Below are 23,345 nucleotides of genomic sequence, written 5' to 3' on the forward strand. Positions count from 1 at the left end.
ACAGTGGCTGAAGGAGTGTTCATTTTTGAATGGTGATCCAGGACAGGTTAGGATACAGCTGTACAGCAGTCCCCTCAAATAGCACTGTTCAAGCAGTACGGGCCTTCCTCATGATGTCTTCTTTCAGGAGATATGAATAAATATGGCAAATGACATCTCTTGGCTTGGACAAGGATCCCTTTGGGCGCAGGGCACAGTGAGCCCTGTCTATTTCTATACAGTGAGAAGAAGGTTTCCCAAGCAGGTTGTTAAACAGTGTTTAGTCCTCCAGACCTTTGGTTTCAAGGGGACTGATATTGTCCCTGCAGCCTCTATTATCTAGATCCTCAAGATGGCGCAGCATATCACACAAAAGGAGGAGGTGATTGGCCCACTGCAGTTGTGTTTGATGAATAGCCAGCTTAGCCTCTTGGAGTTTTTCTTCCACCATTTCCACTCTCAGCCAGATGTTTGAAGTCGGTTTTTAGCAGGTCAACCCAACATCTTCAATAAGTTATTTACAGTCATCTTTAGTGTGGCTTGCAAATAAGAATGCCAGGGAAGGTAAAATCCTGATGCACAGGGGGCCAAGCTGGCTGTTGTGTAATCTGCAAGGGAGAAAGAGCAGATGTTTGGGTCACAATAGAGGTACTGGAAGGATGAGCCAGTGATATATTCAGGAGTTGAGGGTCCCATGGCTCATACCAAGCACCGGAGTGTAAAGGAGAGAGAACAGCCCCAAAAGGTCGCCAGGCTGGTGGTGCAGTAGGAGGTGAAATGGGCACAGGTGGCACAGTGAAGCCAAAAGTGTAGCGGAAGGAGCTGGAGTCTCTAGATCTAGGTTTCCTCTGCGGCTTAGGAGAAGTGGGTGCCAAACAAGAGTGGTGGGCAGCATAAGGTCTGTCAGGAAGCTTGGGCAGCCAATTTGTCCAAATGCAGCCTGAAGATAGTGGTGGGTCAGGAGGACAATGTGGCTCCAGATCATGTAAGATAGGGGCTGACTGGCAAGCTCTATCCCCATCCGTTCCAGAGCTGATACAGAATTCTGAGAAGGTACAGTGTAATGGTGAGGGCAAGGCAGGAGACATGGGCCCATGAGTCAGCATGGGCTGAGAGGCTATGGTTGCTCTTTCCCATGGCCAGCGGGTTGGATAATCTAATGTCAGCAGATCAATCTCCTCCGGTCCCAGGAGTTGTGTTGCTTGTGCCTGAGTAGCCAACCGGGGTACTCCTGAGTCCAGCATTGGGGCCGAGAAGGGGAGCTGAAGTGAGGCAGGTGAGCACGTTGGAAAGGCATCTGGCGCCATCTTGTCTTCCCCACTCGGCAGCATGTCTGCTTGGGAAAAGAAGGAACGGATAGCTGTAGTTGAAGTCGGAGGGGGTTGAGTGGTTCCCCCTTGCTTAGTGGAGTAGGTGCTTCTCGATTTACCAATCAAAAAAGTAGCAAAGTCCCCCAAAAAAGAGTAAGAACAATGGACGTGGGAAGAGCTTCTCCTCTAAGCGTCCATGCAGGTCGACTTCCAGTCACACCACCTCTCCCCCAGCTAAGAGTTTTATAAGTAGTTGCAGCAACAGGTTTTTTTTTCCTTTTCAGTGTTGAATGGTTTGTCTTAACCCTCTAACTGACACATCTGCAGGCCAGCTTATTCCGTTGAAAAACAACAGACTTATTGGCAGGATCACACAATGAAAATAAAAAAAAGAAAGCCTTAAAAAGAAAACTAATGCAGCTAGTGCATGTAAGAATGGGCAAGCTGCAATATAATAAAGGTTTGCTTTTGGATTTATTACCGCTTTAGGAAAATTGAAGTTTTCTTTCTATCTTTTTTTTCTTTTAATAAAATGTTGTGCATCTGTGTGTATGTCAGCAGATGAATAAAAACAATTACATTTTAAATAAAAATTTTTTTTTTTTTTTATTCTTAGTGAATACCTATGCAAGGAAATGGCAAAACCACTGTCCTAATGGATAACATCTGTTTTAAGGATAACTTTCCTCTAATAGCTGAAAATCTCATTGCCTAGACTAGCATATATTTTAAGAGTATTGCCTTTTGTTCCATCTTTCTAGCTTTCCCGGGTTCCTAAGTCCCAGCATTTAGTATTCTGCACATGTTCTCTTTCTGCGATCCTTATCTGTCTCTTTCCAATAGGCTCAGTGTTGTAATGTCTTTACACAGACTCCAAATGACTATCAGCTCCTAATCTCTCTACATCAGATCAGCAATGATTATGTTTGATCTGTTAGGACATCCCTCCTCCTCTCTCCCACACTGCATATTTATGTGTTCACTTCAATATGTTTGCTGCTCATCTCAGAAATGCAGCATGTCAGACCCTCACAGTAAAACACTCATCACTTATCATCGTTATCCAACATTGTGTCACACGGATCTTATTTTCTATTGATTTCATCTAGGATTGACATTAACTGCATTGTTAACCTTTGTAAAGATGAGGGGCCAGGCGTGTATCATCTTAATTGGATGGTTTTATGGCTTCCTAACTCTTAACCTAGCTCCAGGGAGCATTAGAGGGCACCTACCTTGTATCCACAGGTTGTACTGGACGATTCTATCCTCTTTCTTTGTGTTCTACAAATTCACTGAAGATAACTATAGTAAAAAAAATGGACACAGACTTCTTGTTATGCTACTATTTGGAGATTACAATATTAAACATAGTTATAAAAAAAGTGTAAAGACAATAGATAGTAGGACTCAAACTTTTTAACTAGTCTGGAAACTATCCCAATAGCTATTGCAGTTTATGAAAAGCCCTTTATTGGGTTCAGTTTATTGAATATTTTCAAGTTGAAGAGCTAAACAATTTTGGCAATTTGTATGTCTAATTAATGCATATGGTCACCCTATCTATCACTTTGATTGCTGTTTGTTTATTTATTACTTTAAAATATAAATTGTTCCAAATTCAATCAGTTGGTGTTGATAATAATATATATTTTGATCTAAAGATAGAGATAGATAGATAGATAGATAGATAGATAGATAGATAGATAGATTTTCATTTTGTCATAGTTGCAAAGCACACGTTTTGCCCCTTCACACTTTCATGCACCTTGGATAAGAAATAACAAATAAAAGGAGAGGCATTAAATGCTAGAATATAGGGTGGAAAGTGATATGATAAATCCTCCTTTTTCTCCAAAGTAAGGGAAAAATGGGAAAAGTGTTGTACATGGCTGCTCAATGGCCTACAAAACCATCCACAACAACCAATCAACCATTTTGCTTGTCTCAATCCAAGTCTATAGAGTTTCCAAAATTGCCATTTCTAATGCCTAAGGAAGGATTGTAAAATTATTCTTTCAGAAGACATGATGTCCGTAGAAATAGATATTTTTATTATTATTAATTGATGCCAAAGAACAACACAGAGAACAGAGGATCCAACATATGGCCATGGCTTGCTTCATTAAAAGACTTCTCATTATTTCGATCTCCACTGTTTATTTTTCTTCATTGGGGACATATTTCTTTAATTGTTGTGTTAATTTTCTCATGTCTAATTGACAAAAGATCCAGATGGACTAAATCTTCTTGGTCTCAATATGTATTAGGAAGTGCCATGGACCATTTATTTGTCTATTAACACTATAAACGGTTGAGGAGCTTCATCTGTAGACATAAACTCAGCATTTAAACTATCAGCTGCCAGTCATTAAGATGCTGTCAACAGCCATTTTAAAGGGCGATGAGTTTCAGTAGTGTGCTATTACACTGCACAAATAAAGCTATTTTAGAAAAACATTGTTGTAATCTCAGCATTTGATATAAAATATTTTGAAATAGTTATTAGAGCATTTTGGTGCAGTATAATGACCATGTAAATGTCTGTGATTTATAGACCTTTCTATAAAAAGGATATAGGTTATAAAGTACATGTTTTACCACGAGTCACTTATCTAATGGACAGTTATGTAAGCTTATTCAATAAATAGGTGTTAACACCAATGATGATATCCATAGCACAGTAATTCATTGGTACCACTTAGTATCGAAACAACCAGATGTAGATTATACAGAATGCATAATTTTTTGTAGCTTTTTGCATTGTAATTGGAAATTGTCCAAAATGTCTTTGTATTCTAATGCCTTAAGAGTTCCCTTCACTGAAACTAAGGGGCCAAGCCCAACCCCTGAAAAACAACCTCACAGCATAATCCCCCTTCCACCAAACTTTACACTTGGCACCATGCAGTTAGGTAAGTACCGTTCTCCTGGAAATCACCAAACTTAGACGACTTCCATTGGATTGCCAAATAGAGAAGTGTGATTGGTCACTGCAGAGAACACATCTCCACTGCTCTAGAGTTCAGTGGTTGTGTGCTTTACACCATTGCATCTGATGATTTGCATTGCACTTGGTGACGTAAGGCTTGGATACAGCTGCTTGGCCATAGAAACCCATTCCATGAAGCTCTCTATGCACTGTTGTTGTGCTAATCTGAAGGCCACAGTTTGGAGGTCTTTAGCTATCGACTCTGCAGACAGTTGGTGACTTCTGTGCACTGTACGCTTCAGCATGCGCTGACCCCGCTCTGTCTTTTTACGTAGCCTTGCTGTTGTTCCTAGTTGCTTCCACTTTGTTATAATACCACTAATAGATGACTGTGGAATATTTAGTAGCAAGGAAATTTCCACGCTAGAATTCACTGAACTCCTGAGAGTGACCCTTTCTTTCTCAAATGTTTGTAGAAGCAGTATGCATGCCTAGATGATTGATTTTATACACCTGTGGCCATGGAGGTGATTGGAACACCTGAATCCAATGATTTGTAGGGGAGTCCCACTACTTCTGGCAATATAGTGTGTGTATATATATATACACACACACACATGGCTGCTATTGCTACAGGGAAAAAAACTGCATGACTAGCTCAGAAAAATGTTTCTTTTATGCTCATTGAGAAGCACAGGATTTTATTCCTGAGAAGAGTCAAACTCCAATTCAGCTAAGGTTCCAGGTATTGGAACATGTACCTATTAGCAGGAATGGTGGAGAAAGAGTTTGAAGCAACAAGTCTTTCATGGATAAACTTATCCCAAACCTTTTACCTAGTAGGGTTGAGCTGAGACTTTAACATACTTTAACATCTATTTTGTATATAAATGAATGACTATAGGTAAAATTCATTTTTTTATGTAACTTTTTATGATTTTCGAGAAGATAGAAAAACAGACCTTGAGGAGGCGAAGGTTAACTTGCATCACTGGACAAGTCACACAAGTGTCCATGTATGTAATATGCACAAAAAGAAGTATGTTCAAAGCAAACAGTCCCTACTGTGTCTACCTACCTCTGAAAAGCAGAATGTAGAAAGAAAGTGCTAAATGTGTTTCTTTGATTATATGCAATGTGTGTATACTGTATATATACTATATATACAATATATGCACTATATATATATTTAATTGACACAAACGACTGGCACCTTAGATTGGGTGATTAATATGTTGGACATGGGATGTAAAAATAATTGTGTAAAGCCATAATTAGGCTCTAAAAAAGAGTGGTGGGCTTGTAGATGAGGACAAAATAACAACAACATTTCAGATTATGAAATATTTGACAATTCAGATGTGCTGACAAATTTAGCTTCAATACAGTGGTCAAGGGAATGAATGTGTAAAGTTTTGTGCTACACTATGTCAATGGTTGACGGGAGCTTATAACCTGGAACTCTTTAAAAGGGTCATTATTGCTACTTTATTTTTCTAAGCACCATTATTTACCTTGCATTAGCGGAGACCTGTTTTTTTTTATTTCTCAGGCTTGTTTACTTCCAGACCGTGTGAGCCTCTGACTCTTAAGTACCTCTTAATAATAGTAAGCAGTGTGCTGCTTGTATTAAAGAAATGTATGTAAATGTTGTTTTTGAGTCTAGGATCAATAGTAAATCTATGAAAAAAGTTGTGTGTGCATATGCTTATTTCTCTGAAAGTTTTTTTTTTTTTTACAACAGGAGGCATTTTTGAATTTCTGGAAGGACCCACGGGACAGCTTGTGAGTGCAGAAGAACAAGCATTCAGATTTGCAGCAAACATCATCAACAGAAATAGAACATTATTACCAAATACAACTCTAACCTATGATATTCAAAGAATCAATCTTTACGACAGCTTTGAAGCTAATCGAAAAGGTCAGTGTAAAGCTTGAACAAAGTCCAATTTAATGAAATCTCCAGTCTGCCATTTTGTTAAAATATGTATATAGTAGCTGTTTTTACTCACAACATTTTGAACAATTCTACTTAGCCACAGTGGTGATTTACATGTATGTTATCATATGTAAATTGCACACTCTTCTTCCATACTCTCTAGATATTTAAGGATGCCTCCCCCTTCTTCTATAATCCGAAGCATCCTGGCATAGTGTTTATAAGACATCATCCTCAAAGCCCTGGATTTATTGAAGCCTTTTCCTCAAGTTTTCTCTATTTTAAGGTTCTCTTGAGGGTTACTCATGCCCTGGAAAGCCTTTAGAACTCACATGTTTCCAGAACAACCTTTCCGTTCTCACCTGTTGAAGCCATGACATGGGTTATCATCACTAGGTCTATAACGTGCACTTTGTCTTCTTACTGGATACATCTCCCAGCATGTTTTATGATATTGCTATAAATCCCATCGCCAGTGTTCTTTCTATGTTAGATACATTTTCTCTTAAAAAGATCATTTCCTTTATTATACCTAGTTCTTGGAAACCCTTAACTTCTTTATTAAAATATTTAAACAAGGAAATTGCACACCCCTAGCATACTTTTTGGAAATTGGATGACATTTCACCACATGCTTTTGTAGATCTGCAGCTTCCTATGTCACTAACCTGTTCAAAGGACTATGAAAGAATATCATTATGCTGCTGGGGTCACCCCTATGCTCTCCCTTAATAATGTTTGATTAGTAGAACTGCATCAGGCCATAAAAGTACACTGACTCACAGTGCATAAACTCTCACTCTAAGCACTGATGTAATACAGACATTTGCACAAAATCTAACTCCTATCTGTGTCTGGATGAACTCAGCATAGCTCAAAAAGGTAGCTCACTCACCAGCTACCCTTAGGGTTCATCAAACCCTAAAAGCAGTGCTCTGGAAATACAGTATATGCAGATTACGGATTATTTTTTCAAGCACAAATGATAACCCAAATAACTCTTTAATACCAGGTTTCTTTCCTCTAATGAGGAAGCCAAACACCTATGTTTGGGGAAGATCCAATTAACATGAATTGTGTTTACAGTGTTAGCCATAATGGTGAGCAAACTAAATATAGTGCACTTGAAAGCAATATTACCTTAGTAAACTAGAAGCAGAATACCATAGCAGGCATCTTTGGGCGCCAGCCACCAGCTTTTTTGAAATTAACAAAAAATGCTAAGTTTAAAGTACAATTATGACCTCCCATTAAATATGTGAAATATGTGCCCAGCACTTACAATTTTCTCTTGGTACTTCTGCAAAGTTTCACACACACAGCTATTGATCCTGCCAGTGAAGTCCACCTCATGCATCTTCCCATGATGAGCAGACAATGTTGCTGCACTGCTACTGAATTCAAAGGTGCTTTTTTTCCCTCAAGTAGGCTCTAGCTGCTTTGCTACAGTGGGATGGAAATATGCTGCAAGGGGCATAGCTATCATCATTGTCACTTCTGATTCATAAGTTTGTAGCTTGTCAATTAGCAGCTGGCCTCACCTAGCCCTGTCCATTGGTTTTCTGGATTGGCAGAATTGACTGTGCTGCTGAAACCTCTTCCCAATCACCCACAATGTAGGCAGCAGTGTCTGAGAGGTGAAATGTGTCAGACACAAATAAAGGGGGACTTGGCTGAGTCAAGGGAGATACATTTTTTAGGATGCTCTTACATCACAAGAGAGACCTGTTTTGACTGCCACACAAGAGACTTTTGTTGCACTGTAACTAGGGGGTTGGCAGTTTGTGTATCCAGTTCTTGCATCCTTCATCTTATTATCATGCACTATAACCACTTGAGCACAAGATTTTACCCCCTTCATGACCAGGGCACTCTTTGCTATTCAGCACTGTGCTACTCTTTGCTGGAAAATGCTTGGTCACACAAATAGAGCTTTCTTTCAGTAGTATTTGATCACCACTGTTTTTTTTATTTTTTGCGATATAAACAAAAAAGACAGAAAAAACATTTTGAAAAAAAAAATAGATTTTCTACTTTATGCTATAAAAAATGTCCAATAAAATCAAATTTCATCATACATTTAGGCCAAAATGTATTCTGCTACATCTTTGGTAAAAAAATCCCAATAAATGTATATTAATTGGTTTGCGTGAAAGTCATAGCAGTGGAAACAGCAGTTATGGGGGGATTGCAACCGGAGCAGGTAAAATGACATACATATACATGCCTCCTAGCCACAGTATATGTACTGCAGCTAGTTGTCAGGTGGTTAATTGATCCAATACAATAATAATCCTTTAACACATGCTGTCTACAACAATCTTGATTACTTTCCAATGTTTTATTTATCAATAATTAAAAATCTATCACATTATAACAAATCTTAAACTGTCATTTAATATCATTAAAAAAATAACTACTCATCAGTTTGAACAAAAGTTGTGAACAAAAGTATTAAAGTGCCCTTATACACAGGTCATACATTACCACCCTGCCTGTGGCTTGTTACCTTTGAGAAATTAATAATATTTTATTGCTGATCCATTAGCTGAAACAAGCTCCCACTGGGCAACTGGTTCTCTTATATCTCTGTGCTTGAGCCTGGTGAAGAGTAGGATTTGTGTGATAGAAACAGTCAATCAGTGCCTCTACTTCAGAAAAGTCTTAGTCCTTGCTGTAGCTGATGTAGCGGATGTACTGGAGAAGCAGTGGGCCCATGACACCAGTGGCTACTACGAAATATTAAAGGGCTATTCGTTTTATTTTTGGATAGGCCACAGCAAGGGGATAGGGTAACAGGGGAGGAAAACTGGCTTATTGAAATATCAATGCTATGCTATAGATAAGTTATGTAGCTCGAAAGGTTAGCAGGATCCACAAGGAAAACATTCAAGAGTTTTTCAAATTATTAGCCGTAATGCTCATGTCATTCAGAAATAAACTATCCTAATGGTAATGTAAGTTAAACTGGAATTAAGGAAGCAGACAGTTCTGTTTAGTTAGGAACCAGCAGATACTTTCAAGGAACCAGGCAACAAGTATTTGCTTTGCCAAAATGACAAAAAGCTCCAAGATTTTTTGTGCCAGGTGTCATTTGTTAAGCAAATTGCTACCTGGCTTCTGGAATTTGTTCAGCGCTAACCTACTTTGATGGATTTCCACAGTGTCCTAAAATATATTTATATTTGACTTACCTTTCTTCTGCTGTGAGAAAATATTTTTCAGGAATTTAACATGAGTTTTCTTTCTTGGGGTCAAGAGAAAAGCTGCAGCTGATTTGTGTTGTAGGTCAAAAATTGGTCATGCTGTTATCCTTACTGATTTACTTTTGTGCCTTGTATACAACGAAGATGTGCTCAATGGTTTGGTTATTACCTACTTGTCTGGACAGTTCTCAGGCAATTTATGAACTCAGTGCTCATTGTAGCCAGCGCTAAACCGATAAAAATTGATCTTTCTTTTCCTCTGAATGAAATTGCCCTTAACGGACCTTAGTAAATTATATGTGTAGGCTGCGTATACCTTATTGTAAAGTCCTTCTACTGAGATTGAGCATCACACATTTTCTCTACCTGTCTTACACAGTAGGTATGTTTCCCCTCTGAAAAGGCTTCATTTAGGGGTTGCACAGAGTCAAGCTTTCATAAAGTTGAACATAAAATATAATACACCAATTTTTCCTATAAACTATTACGCAAGACAGTTTTCATTGAAACAATACATTTAAGACAAGGCTGATATATAGAAAAACTCTATGCACAGTAAAAAAAATCAAGAATATCAGGAAAAATGTATTTTCCTCTGGACTACCCCTTTACATGGCAGTTGGTGAGAGATCCTAATACCTATTCATCCAACCTGTCTTCAGATTGCTTATGGTTTATGCTATCTACCTTTTCTGACATCAATTAATTAAAATTCACTGGCATTTTGCCTGTTTGAAATTTTGCCTGTTTGCATTTTTTGAAACATTATTTTTCAAACATTTTGTTCTGGTTTGTCATGTAGTCTGTCCTGAACAGTATACTTGTTATTGGAATGTATTGGCAAACTAACAGCCTGTGTAATTTTAGTGCACATAAACACAATAGAATACCCAATTCTTTGGTAAAATATGATGATACCGAGTAAATAGATACTTAAAACTGTTGTGCTTTAAAACTGCGTATGCCTGTGTAACGGCGACAAACTATGGTATCTAAAAATCTTCATAGGCAACTCTTTAAAAGCTTTTACAGTTTACCAGTTTAGAGTTACACAGGAGGTTTGGCACTAGAACTATTGCTCTGACTCTGACATTTGCAGCTATACCTCACACGTGTGGTGTGATCATTGTTTACATATGCATGTAGGACTTACATACTGTATACGTTCACATTTGCTTGTGAGCATGGGAGAGAAATTGATCTGGAAAGTATAGTGTTTGTTTTTTTCTAAGGAAGTTTAGAAAGTAAGAGGGAGTGTTAAATGCATGATTTCTGTCTGTGGATGAAACCTGTGTGGAAAATGCTAACTGACTGGATGTGCAGGACTATAAGGAGACCCAAAATTCAACAACAACCCTTAAGGAGGTAGTTCTATACTTACATGCATTAAAAGATGTCCTACCAATGCATATCATCACATATAATCCATTACCCATACAAATTAAGCCTAACTAGTTGAGCAGCAAATCTGAATTTTGTAAGGAGCAGTTACTGAAATGACAGATGATGAATGGAGTTAGAGAAATATTTAATCTTCAGCTTTGTAGCCTAAACTGACAATTCACTTGAGATGGCAGTTTACACTTCAGCTGCATTTAACACTGAATGAATTTAACACTTAACAGATTTAACAAGCAAACAGTCAACTCTACAAAGGATTGTTTTCTTTCACGATTCTGTCAGTAGATCACGTACTGTATATGTCAGCGATTTTTGCAGGGCTTATTAAATAAAAAATGCTCTTAACAAAGCTCTTTAATTGACAAGCCTTTCAACAGGAGTCTTCTTACAATAGTAACCTTAGCTAAATATTAACAACCACTCCATTGCTTTGCTACATCCCCACTGATTAAAAGAAAAATCATGTCTTGTCTTGGATGTGATGGTAAACCTTCTGTGAGAGTAAACCTTACATATTTCATTAAGCCCTCAGTTTCAGAGTATATTCCCTCCAGATCCACCACTTCTGGCTATGCATACACACATTCCAGTTAAGGAGCAACAGAGGCCCCACATCACTGAGGGATTGCAGAACAAGTATTGTAGTAATAAGTGTAACAAAAGTGAATTAGTTCACGCAGTGTTTGAAAAATAAGTACATTCATATTAACTACAATTGTTGGTAGGTGTAATTGTAATTATAGATAATAACGTCATTTTTAAAATGCCATTATTTTTTTTCTTTTCTATTTATTTAATAAGATAAATCAAATAAACCGAACAATAGTAAAAGCGGTGGTTTTGTAAAAGCAATCATATCCAAAGTCAAACAGTACAGTTACACAATGGACAAATGTTAATACAGAATGAGAGACAATCCCAGTCTAATATGAGACCAGGTTCTGGCGGTGAGCTAGGCAGGACTACTCTTGATTTTTGAAACTTTTAAACAAGGTGAAGGCACCTAGAACATAATCGCAGGCCATAAAGTATAAGGATAATTTCTGTATTCTGCTACTGAACAGGTGTAAGTCATTGAAGGTAACTGTCTAGTAATGGGTAGTTGTATTGAAAAGTGCCCTGGAATTGTACGAAGAAATCACCAGAGAGGCAGGATAAGAATACAATAGAATATTAGAGTAGGAATGGGAAACACAAGTAGGGGATGTATTGGATAAGAAAGGAAGAGACAGGTAGGTAAGAAAAAAAGGAGTATGGGCAGAGAAAATTCTGGGCTGATTGGATGCAGTCTATGTCCCCAGTAAGGGTTGGGGTTTAACTGCAAGTTCCGGTGGGAGGAGATTCACTGAATCCAGGAAGAGAATCCTGTAAAAGGTACTATTAGTAGTTGTTATGACATGTTTGTATTTATCAGAATATAGGAAAAATGCCCATGCTGACCATGTAGATAAGAAATCAGAAACTGAGCTATGTCTCTGGCTTCTTTCATCTTATAAATGGAATTATTTTGTTGATCCATACTAGTAAAGAAGGTGGAGTTTGAGACTTCCAGTGAAGTTGGATGAGTGTCTTAGCATCACTTATTAAGTGTTAAGATAGAGAATGTTTTTATATTAAAGGCAGGCCGTAGGCCATACATTACACATTTGTATTTGTTTAACTACAGGATTGAACAAAACAAAAGTGTCAGTTTCCCCATCCACACATTCAATGTGGATGTGGGAATCATTTCCACTGTGTTCTGACAGTAAGGAGCCTTCCCCACCCTCAGAACCCAATTATATGGGTTGTCAGCTATAAAAAAACAACAGGGTGGTTGTACAAACGTTATTTGATAGATCAACTCCTATACAACCAGTGCTCATACATAGATCAAAATTCAGCCGCTCCCTCCTGAGCTGGTAAAATTTTGAATGATGTATGTCCGGATTAAGTGTAGATCAGGGGCGGACTGACCATTTGGAAACTCGGACACTGCCTGAGGGCCCGGGGTCAGTAGGGGGCCCCATTAGATGCCCCTGGTACCTTTTTCATAGGCTTTTTTGAGTTTGGGCAAGGACACAGGGGCCCCATGATCTCCTATTGCCCGGGGGCCCCATGAGTTGTCAGTCTGCCCCTGGTGTAGATTGAGCATTCAAGTGTAGAATACATAGTCCTGGATTTAGTTGCATGTCAGAGGCTAGGATTTTGGTAAGTGTTTATGATATAGAGTCCCAAAAGGGCTTTATTTGTTTGCATTCCCACCAGATATAGAAAATAGTTTCTCCTATAGACAGCTCCAGCATGTGGCTGATGCAGAAGGATATACTGTAACCTATTTTTTTTTTCAGAGATAAGTTACCAATGGAACAGTAATTTATAGGATGTTTCTTGGATTTTGATACTAATGTAGTATTGTTGGTCAGCTGATAATCCAAGCACCATTGTAGTTTCGTAAATTTGCAGCCTAGCAATTGCTTCCATATAATGAGAAAATATGACAGAGGCTGATTATGCGCTTATAATGATTTTGGCTAAATTGATGCTGGTTTGAAGCCAAAGGGTAGTCATATCAAATTTTGATTTGATTTGGATTTCTATTCACTTTCCATTTTGTTAATTGATAAAAAATAATCTATTAATGCTTCTATTTCTGAAAATATTTTTACTTTACAGCACTTTTTCTCACCTACCTATATCTTTTGCAAAGTATTGTATATCCTGCATCAATCACGTCATAAAGTTATGCAGAGCCACAATGCCCCGACCAGTCATAAGAAAAACAAAACATCAGCTTTTGACATATCCAAACCCACTGACTGGCTGCCAAATTTCAGGTCCAGCAGATGATGGCTGTTATGTACAAGGGAGTTGGTCTCCCAGGTGATGTCATTGACCATATACAGACATATTTGTTTAATGACATCACTTTGTGAATATATCATCATTAATGCAAATGTAAAGAATCATGTTTGTAACACACTATGTGTGAAATGTCAGTTTCTATTTGTTGCCTTTTGCCAAGTGAATGTAACGTTCCCTAACATTCAATTCTAAGAAAAAAAAATAGCCAAAAGCTATAGCCAACAAGCTAATAGCCAACATTTGACCTTAGGAGTTAAAGAGCATTCACCAATAGAAAAAAAACCTCTAACACTAAAGGCTAAGAACATTTGAACAGCAGGGGAAATATTATGAGGGAGACCTCACCACTGTGAGCTAAAGGTTTGGAGATTCCTGTGCAAATGGAACTAGAAATAACTTTGCTGAAACTGACTATTGCATTTGTATCATGGCAAATTCAGCCACAACTGTCTTCAAACCTATGTATTGTATTGGAGGTGTCTGATTCACTAAGAAGTCTGGCTAGAAATGTTCTACTTTTATCAACATGTTCATCAAAGAATTTTGTAGATTCTGGAAGGATATCAAATCATTTGCAAACATATGATTAATGAATCCTGGAGGAAATCACAGTTTAAATGCATAGAGACTTTGTACCTTTCCTTCCTACTAAACCAGCTGCCGAAGCAGCTTCTTGCCACAGTGTGGTCAGCCTCAGCCATTTGGTTCATCGTTTCTGGATGTGACCGTTGTGACAGTGTGGTGATCTGTCACCCTGGATTCTCAACAAGGCAGGTTGAGGGGCTCCAGGGTAAAGGTTTGATATGGAGGAAAGTGGCTTTTCACTTTCCTCCTTTGTTTGTAAGGTCCATTTTGGGAGCTGGAGCCTGGAGATTTCGAAGCGATTTGGGAGGGATGAAATCTCCAATCCTGGGACCAGGTTTTGGGAATGGCCAGGAGACTGATTGCACAGGTGTGTGCAGGCCTTTAGATAGAGTCAGGACCAGAGTTCTGGGCTCCACCCCGGCAGATAGGAGTCAGCAGGGCTCCACCCCGGCAGATAGGAGTCAAGAGGACTCCACCTGGAAGACAGGAGTCAGGTGGGCTTCACCTAGGAGAGGTGGAAGCCAAAAGCAGCAAGGGGCTGCTAGAGACTAGCTGTGTGCTAGTGGCCATAATTCTTGAAGAAGTCTGCAGGAGACAGACATCAAGCTGAGTGTAAGCCAGGAGGCTGAATCATTGTTTTGTTTGATGGTGGATACCCCTGTGTGGGAAACTTCTGTTTTGAACTTTCGTTTAAATAAAAGTGGGCTAAAAAGGCCCTGAAAAGAAAGCGAGTAGCTGTGTGCGTTTAAAAGCTCTACCACGTTGAAGCGAGTTCCCACACCGTCAACAGCTGTTTTTGGGACCAACTACTTATTTGCTGTATATCCAAGGAATCACAGGGACATAGATACCTTAAGCACTTCTCCTATGTATTTTCAGCTACCATAAAAGCACTTCTCCTCTTTCAGTTGGTTGAGGAATAGTGATATCCGGATGTACTCACTTATGCCTGCTAGCTGCTCGAAGATCATTCATTTGGGCAACTTCCTCAGCCCCCACAATAGGCATGATTAAAAGGAATATCATCGATTTGTTCTATAAGGAGATGTTAGACATAGAGCTCCAAAATTATTCAACCATACACGTGTAGATGTTCGGATGAGAACATTCGTACGAAAAAGCGCACGAAAATTCTTTGAACATTCGGTGAATGGAGGAATGCCTTTCAAAAATTGTCTGTTGCTTTTAACATTCGAGTTTAAAATTAATGTAATTTCTGAACGATAACCACATGTACTGACCGAAAATCCATTTGGTCAAGAAAAGTTTTCCTTCCTGCCCCTTCAAATTTTCCCGTCACTGCAGTCGAAAACAAACATCGATTTGACCCCACTAACAATTAGAAAAACAAACAAATATTCTTGAAACAAAAACTCTCAAACTAAAATCTATACATGTATGGTCAGCTTAAGAAATTCTTTAGACACTGGAGAGTTTTCATTCAGCTCACCCTTTCACCGCCTGAACTAGCAACTTTGATGTCATCTTTCCAATTTATTGAGCGGTATCTTAAAGCTGGACTTTCCAACTCCCTTGGCAAATAAAAAAATCACTGACTGTTTTTTCCTCTGTATTTTTCTCAGTGCTGCCAGTGCTTAGTTTGTTTTTATGTGACTTGTTTTTGTTCACTCCTATACTGTTGTGGAGAGTTACTCTTCCTTCCTCCTAGAGCAGGCTTCAATGATATACTTTGGTCGACGAGGAGCAAGGATACCACCTCTCTTTTTCAGTAACAGGGATATGAATCCAAGCCTCCAGCTTACAAAGGGGTATGCGCTCAGTGTCCTGGGTTTAGGACATCTGGTACATACCTTATAGCTAATCGATTTCTGTTGTAATGGATCAGGTCTTTCTCCATCAGGTACAAGTATTGCTCTGTGATTTCTAGATATTTTACATGGATATGTACTTATCACCGCCATTGTTATGAAACATATACAGTCATAAATGCCTCATAATTTGTTATACATTGTTAAAACTGAGTAAACATATTTGCAAAAAAAAATAATATTAATTTTGCACATAATAATACAATGCATTTCATGTCTAATTCTAAGGTTCACTTTAGTTAGCCATTCTTAGTCTACATGCTTCATAGATGGCCCTGGGGCTAGTATTGTACCCAGCTCATCAGGCAGGGAGAAGAAACTTTTCACCATTGGGTAGGAGGACAGATATGTTACACAAACCAACAGCAAAAGTACCCACCAGCTATTCTCTTTTAAGCAACTCTAACTTTTAAGATATTAGATAAGCTGATATCAACATCACAAGGAGCCTGTACACTTGTGTGCCATGATAATACCAGCCTATATGTGGTGGGATTTTTGGCTAGCAGCCTCTAAAAATGTACAAAATATGTAAAAGAATCAGCTAATTAGCTGATGTCAGCTCATCAGAAAAAGCTTCAGATATTTGCTGATATCAGCTATCTATGCCAATCCAGGTCAGCTCAAACAAACATATGTGTTCATGAAAATTTTTTGCCAAAGACTGAAACTACTGGAATCTAACTTTATACATTGAAATAGTGACTATTTCTTTTGTTGCAGCTTGTGACCAGCTGGCCCTAGGAGTGGTTGCTATTTTTGGACCATCTCACAGTTCGTCCTCCAACGCTGTCCAGTCTATTTGCAATGCATTGGAAGTACCACATATTCAGGTCCGATGGAAGCACCATCCTCTAGATAACAGAGACACATTCTACGTAAACTTGTACCCAGACTATGCTTCTCTAAGTCACGCAATCCTGGATCTTGTACAGTTTTTAAAGTGGAGGTCGGCCACAGTAGTTTATGATGATAGCACAGGTATGAGAGTTTTCCTTGAATTACATTTACTAATTTATACTCGTAACACCTAAGAACTTTACAGAATATGTCTTTTTTGTGTGCCCAGATTGTACTCTTCATGCTAATGAATTTGTAATATAGCAAAGTCAGTAAATCAATACTATAGTACTGTGTTTTCAGCAGCAAAAGTCATTTATTTTCATCATACTGTTAGTCCTTTAAAACTAACCTGTGTTTTGCCCATGCTAATGCTCTTGTCAAAAGCAGCACAAACTCACTTTTGCTTAATTAGGACAATCACCGAGTGCCTATCACATGAAAAAAAGAGAGTCACCAGCTTCTACATGCCAGAAGGTGCTGGGTATTTTCTGTCCTGGCAGTTGAAGAGAGCAGTGAAGAAGTGAAGGAAAAGTGAGTATGGGAAAAGTATGCTGCTGAGAAGGAGAGCACTACAGGAGAAGTAGGAACAAAGCACCGAAGTGTACTTACAGTAGTTCTGCACTCCCTGTTTTCAGCAGAGAGTGGGTTAACGCTTACTTCACAGAAGGGTCCAAGCTCTGGAAAGATGTTACTCCTGGCCAACTCCCACCCCCTCCACACCCCAGCACTCCAGTGAGCACTGGAGGAACAGAGAAGAGAGCCAGTGACTGGCAGTCACTAGTTCTCTGCAAATTGAAGACTGAAAACAATCAGCGGTCTTTGAATGCTCAGTTGTCAGTGTAGAGCAAGAAGGGGACACCTGCAGCTGGAATCGGTGCTGCAGCCATCTACATGAGTATGATTTTTTTTCATTTCCCAAACGTCTCACTGAAAGTGTATCTAAAGGCAAAATCTTTTTTTGATAGATTAAGGGGGTGTTATAACCTCTCCCATTTGTTGTCATCTCCTGTCGTTGTCATTCCCTTCACCTCCTGTCCCAACGCCAAAACAGGAAGTGAAAGGAGATCCAAAAGTGAAGTAATCCCAGAGTGTCACAGGGTCACCAGAGCTAATGTCCCCATTGGAAGATTTTGAATGATGATAAACAGGAATAGTAGAGTAGAAAGGGTGAATCTCCCTAACAAACAGGTGATCTAATACTTCTCCACTCTATAAAAAAAAAAAAAAAAACAGTAGTTACACTTTAAAGCAAACCTATTGCTTTGCCCTGCATGTTTTTTTTCTGCAAGTCAATTGCACAAAGTTTTGCAACAAAAATGTTAGTTTGGTATGAAAGACAAAATAACAGTTATGGTTTGATGTAACTTAACTTAATCTCCTCAAGCCATATAACTTAACTATAACTTGCTAATGCAACCAGTTGAAACATGGCTGTAAATACATTAATCATGTAGAGAACTTGGGCATAAATCTGCCAAAATTGAGCCTGGCCATCCCGAATTTACATTTTCATTTGTACAGAGAAAAGCTCATTTTAAGTCAAAGAGAATATTTCAGACATCAAATAAAATCTAATAGTGGATCTCTGGTAGAAAATGTATTTGGTGATTTGACCTTTAGATAATTAGAGAGAGATTCTGGTAACTCTTAAAGCAGTAGTAAACTCTTTTAATTCTGGGGGGGGGTCATCTTTCAGCTGAGCTGCATTTTTACCACACTCTCCCCACAAACCTCTCCCCCTTGAAGGAAAGGAGGAAGGGAGGGGTGGAAGAAATGAAGGAAAGGGTGAGTGGAAGGAAGGGGTGGGTGGAAGGAAGGAAGGAAGGAAGGAAGGAAGGAAGGGAGGGGTGGGTGGAAGGAAGGAAGGGGTGGATGGAGGGAAGGAAAGGAGCGGTGGGTGGAAGGAAGGAATGAAGGGGCGGATGGAAGGAATAAAGGGAGGGGTGGGTGGAAGGAAGGAAGGGAGGGGTGGGTGGGTGGAAAGAAGGGTGGGTGGAAGAAAGGAAGGGAGGGGTGGGTGAAAGGGAAGGGTGGATGGATGGATGGAAGAAAGGAAGGGAGGGGTGGATGGAAGGAAGGGAGGAGTGGGTAGAAGGAAGGTGGGTCACGTCCTCTGAAGTGGCACGGACTGGATTTTGAGCAGGCACAAGGGGAGGGGTGGGTGGAAGGAAGGGAGGGAGGGGTGTGTGGAAGGAAAGGAGAGGTGGGTGTGTGGAAGGAAGGGAGGGGTGGGAGGAAGGAAGGAAGGAAGGAAGGAGGGTCGGACTTACATGACTAATTCAGATGCATCACAGTTGTCGCCTGCTGTGTTCCATTTCCCACCCACACATCCTCTAAAGTTGCACGGACTGGATTGTGGGTGGGCACAAGGGGAGGCAGAGCAGATCCAGCTTCTCTCCCCTCTTCTCCTATTGGTGCGGAGGATGGAGGGAGGGGCTGTGCACTAATAAGAACACAGCAGGGGGCAGAAAGAAAATGGAATGACCAGGTATGTTCTGTTCAGTAATGGGGGCGGTGACAAGCAGCGATCTCCTGTATGGCTTTCAAAGAAGTGCATAGCCTCCTCTCCCTCCCATGGCTTCCAGATGCTTCATTGAAAGTCATACAGGAGATCACTGTTTGTCACCGCCCCCACTGCCGCCCATCCCACACACCCCTAGTTCCGGCACTGCTCGCCCCCCACCTTATTTCCACTTACAGGCAAGTGGATACTTTGAGGGCTGCAGGGATGTTTGGCAACTGTCCTCTGGGGGGGGTTCAGACCCCCCCTGACCCCCCCCATCTACGCCCCTGTGCTAATATGCACTGCATATTTGCACATTGTGAAATACCTTAGAATGAAGGCCTCCAGCAGACACCACTGACAGGGCTTCTATTTTCGCCTGGTCTTCTGACTAGCTGAGCCGTGATTACGTAACTCCCAAGCATACCCGCGGGAGTTACAGGCCATGGCACAGTGCTCTGAAGGAATGGTCCAAGTATTCTGTTCCTTCAGAGCACATGCAATAGCTGCCAAAAACAGTGAATATCTCCTAAACGGTGCACATTTAGGAGATATTCATATCACCTGCAGGTAAGCTTTATTATAAGCTTACCTGTTGGTAAAGACCACAAAGCAGACTTTACTACTGCTTTAAATCCCATCATTGTTAGGAATAGTGTATCAGAAGTACAATTAAAAGTTTAATAGGAATTATTTTAAATCAGAGATCAAGATACCTGGAAATACAACTAGAACATGTTTTTATTCACAGAGTTTCACAGAGATTTCTTTATTTAAAAATGCAAGAAAATGTATGAAAAATTATCATGTTTGCAAAACCATGTAGTAGTGGGTAAGCGGCATGGGATATCAAGTAGTAATGAGTCCTGTGATTTCTGATGTTCACCTTGAAATGAAATGCCTATGCAATATAGTATTTATCAGGCCACACTCTTGACTTGAGCCAAACTCCAGCTTCATTGCAGCTTCATTATGGGTTGCATATGGATGCTTTGCTGTAAAAATTATCTTTATAACCGTAGAAAGCAAGAAAATACAGTATGCTGCAGATAATTCCTCCTCCATTATACCAATGCATTATGAGATTTTTTGATATGAACATTTTTTTAGACCATGTCAGAATGGGTGAAACAAAATAATGTCTTCTAAAATATTTTAGCTAATCCTGTCATCTGTTTCAACATATATAGGCATAGATAATAATATATTTAAAAATGTAAAAAAATACAGATACCCATGGCAACTCGGAATTCTTCTATCCACCTACTATAAACTGAAATCTGTTTGCCATGGGCTAGATTAATCAGCATTAGGATGTATGGAGTCTGTCATTGTGGACCTCTCCTTTTAAAAATGCTAATTCTCTGGCTGTTAGGTTGATCCAGTGACAGTCAAATCTGAGTATGACATAAAGCAAGTATGCAGATTAAAGCTGTGATACCTATCTGACTGTTCCTGGTGTCTCAAAGTATTGTAGGCAGACAGAGCCAGGCAATTTCAAAAGGAGGTCAGCATTGGCATTCTTTACAATTCCCACAATACAGGTTATCCTTAATAAACCCAATGGAGTAAATAAAAAAACTGATTGCAGGTGAATAAAATGACCAAAGACTTTGAAAAATTAATAATTTTGATTATTTTTTTCAATAGGTCTTATTCGATTGCAAGAGCTCATTATGGCCCCTGCTAGATACAACATTAGACTAAAAATACGTCAGCTTCCACCAGAGTCTGAAGATGCTCGGCCACTCCTGAAAGAGATGAAGAGGGGAAGGGAGTTCCGCATTATCTTTGACTGCAGTCATGTAATGGCAGCTCAAATTCTCAGGCAGGTGGGTACCAACATTATTTTATACTCAGCTAACTAGATATTAAGGTAAAATTAAGGTGGTAGTGTTCTTAATTTGCTTTTGCACAGTACTGTGCTTATTAATTTTTACACCAAGAGTCCGTTGGGATTCATCACATCCCACCATATGTTCTGTATCATCTATTAGCAAGTGTTAATCTCTGCTCTTTCTATTACCAAGTACATGTTAAAGCAATACACAAGGCTAGGAGTTTGGTAATTATTTTGCTTTGCACCTATAATTTTTTTCTCTGAACATTACCTCTTTTGATTTAACATTTTAGCTTTAAGCATGTTTAAAGCTTTGAAAAAATACAACTACCTAACAGTTTTGCTGTGTAAACTACTATTTTTTAAAGTAAATTTAATAATAGTCATCCACTATAATGGTATGCAAAAAAGGCCAGTAGAAGGAACAGGTCAACCAGGTATCTCCCCTCCTAACAGGGGTACAATAAAGATCTCTCTTCTATGGATAATTCTCCCCTCATATATGGCCACTGTATCCTCCAAAAGGACCTTTTAGCGGTATAGCTGGCTCTGTATGTGGAACTCAACAACCATATAAAGCAACCATAGTGCAGCACATTTTTGTAAAAACTCATTAAAAATGTATTGAAATACACTCACATGGTAACAGTAATAGAAACTGCACTATAAAAATAGTGGTAGAGCTGTAACAATACACCGAGCTGTGTCTCCTACTATGCTGACGGTGTTCCGGCTCTAGTGTCACCTGGCTCCTCCCCACACGTATCGTCATGCACCATGTGACTTTGAAGTGCTGCTCTATGGTCGCTTTATATGGTTGTTCAGTTCCACTTACAGAGCCAGCTATACCGCTAAAAGGTTCTTTTGGAGTATACAGTGGCCATATATGAGGAGAGCATTATCCATAGAAGAGAGATTTTTATTTTACCCCCGCTAGGAGGGGAGATGCCTAGTTGACCTGTTCCTTATATGGGTCCATACATGAAGGTGAGGATCCACCTATATTATATGTTCACCATGGTGGTGTATATCAGTTAAAGACTTACAGCACCGGGATTGTGGCTCACTCTCCAGTAGAAACATGGCTATTTCCATCAAGATTTGCTGAAGAGTTGTTTTTCCTTCATTTTCTGTCTTTTGGACTTTCAGGTTTAAGTTTCACATATGTGGTTTAGGCCTTTTAGTTATGGTTTTTATGTTTTAATGTTTTTGGAGCAGCGCAGCACTACACACTAGTTTTATATTTTTCACACGTCATGAACACACATTTTATGTGTTTGCAGCAGCTTGTATTCATTTGTGTTCTATTATTGATATATTTGGCAGCACACAATTTTTTTCACTTTTCTTATAAACCTATGAATGAGGCCTTATCATTTACTTAAGCAAGTTGTTAATTTTGTATTTTGTGGCATAACCTCTTACCTGGAGACCCTACCAGTAACAGCATTTCCTGTTGCAGGCTGACACTGTTAAGCCACTGCCTTACAATTAGCAGCAGTGGTGTCAGCCTGCCCTGCAAGTTTCTTCGTTTGATCATTAGTCTGCCTATGATACACAATTCAAAAGCCAACTGAAAGAGTACACACAACAGGCTGAGTAACTTCTAATTGTAAAGCAGTAGCTTATCACTGTCAACCTAAAACAGGAAATGCTGTTACTGGCAGGATCTCCAGGTAATAAACCTTGCAACAGGTTAAAAAAAATGCTTACAAAATCTGTATACAGTAGGCATGATGACGTGATGCCATACTGAAAACAGATTTTGGGTTTACAGACACTACAATGCCATCTTATTTTCCCTTTTTTTGTAGCGTTGCTATAATTTTGAAAATTAGCAGAAAATATTTCAATTCTTACAAATCATGGGCATGTTGAACACACATGTACTTGTGTGATTGTCTCAAGGCCTTTCTCTTCATAAATACTTTTGCATAGTTATCCTTTCGATAACCCCCCTCCCATTATCCCTGCATGCCCCCGAAGTCCTATAATCACCAGTCCAGGCACCTGCCAGATTCACAGCCTCAAGTGCAAACTCTCTCAACCAGGTCTTCACTTTTTCTGTGCATGAATGGTAAAATCCTATTTATTCCTATGGAGAGAACACTGGGGAAAGTGCATGTAGACATTT

General features: G+C 39.4%; 1 protein-coding gene across 1 annotated transcript in view; it reads left to right on the forward strand.

Annotated features, from left to right (window-relative positions):
• Nucleotides 1–23,345, forward strand: part of GRIK3 (glutamate ionotropic receptor kainate type subunit 3) — a 708,422-nt gene that overhangs the window by 317,499 nt on the left and 367,578 nt on the right. The window contains exons 2-4 of the mRNA XM_089688809.1: nucleotides 5,966–6,142; nucleotides 16,749–17,006; nucleotides 21,022–21,203. Of these exons, the coding sequence (XP_089544935.1) occupies nucleotides 5,966–6,142; nucleotides 16,749–17,006; nucleotides 21,022–21,203 (617 nt within the window). The remainder of the gene's footprint in view (nucleotides 1–5,965; nucleotides 6,143–16,748; nucleotides 17,007–21,021; nucleotides 21,204–23,345) is intronic.

This window comes from Staurois parvus, unplaced genomic scaffold (assembly GCF_062004578.1).
Source record: "Staurois parvus isolate SC_StPar_1 unplaced genomic scaffold, SC_StPar_1.0 ptg000454l, whole genome shotgun sequence".
In the NCBI taxonomy this organism is placed as follows: Eukaryota; Metazoa; Chordata; class Amphibia; order Anura; family Ranidae; genus Staurois; species Staurois parvus.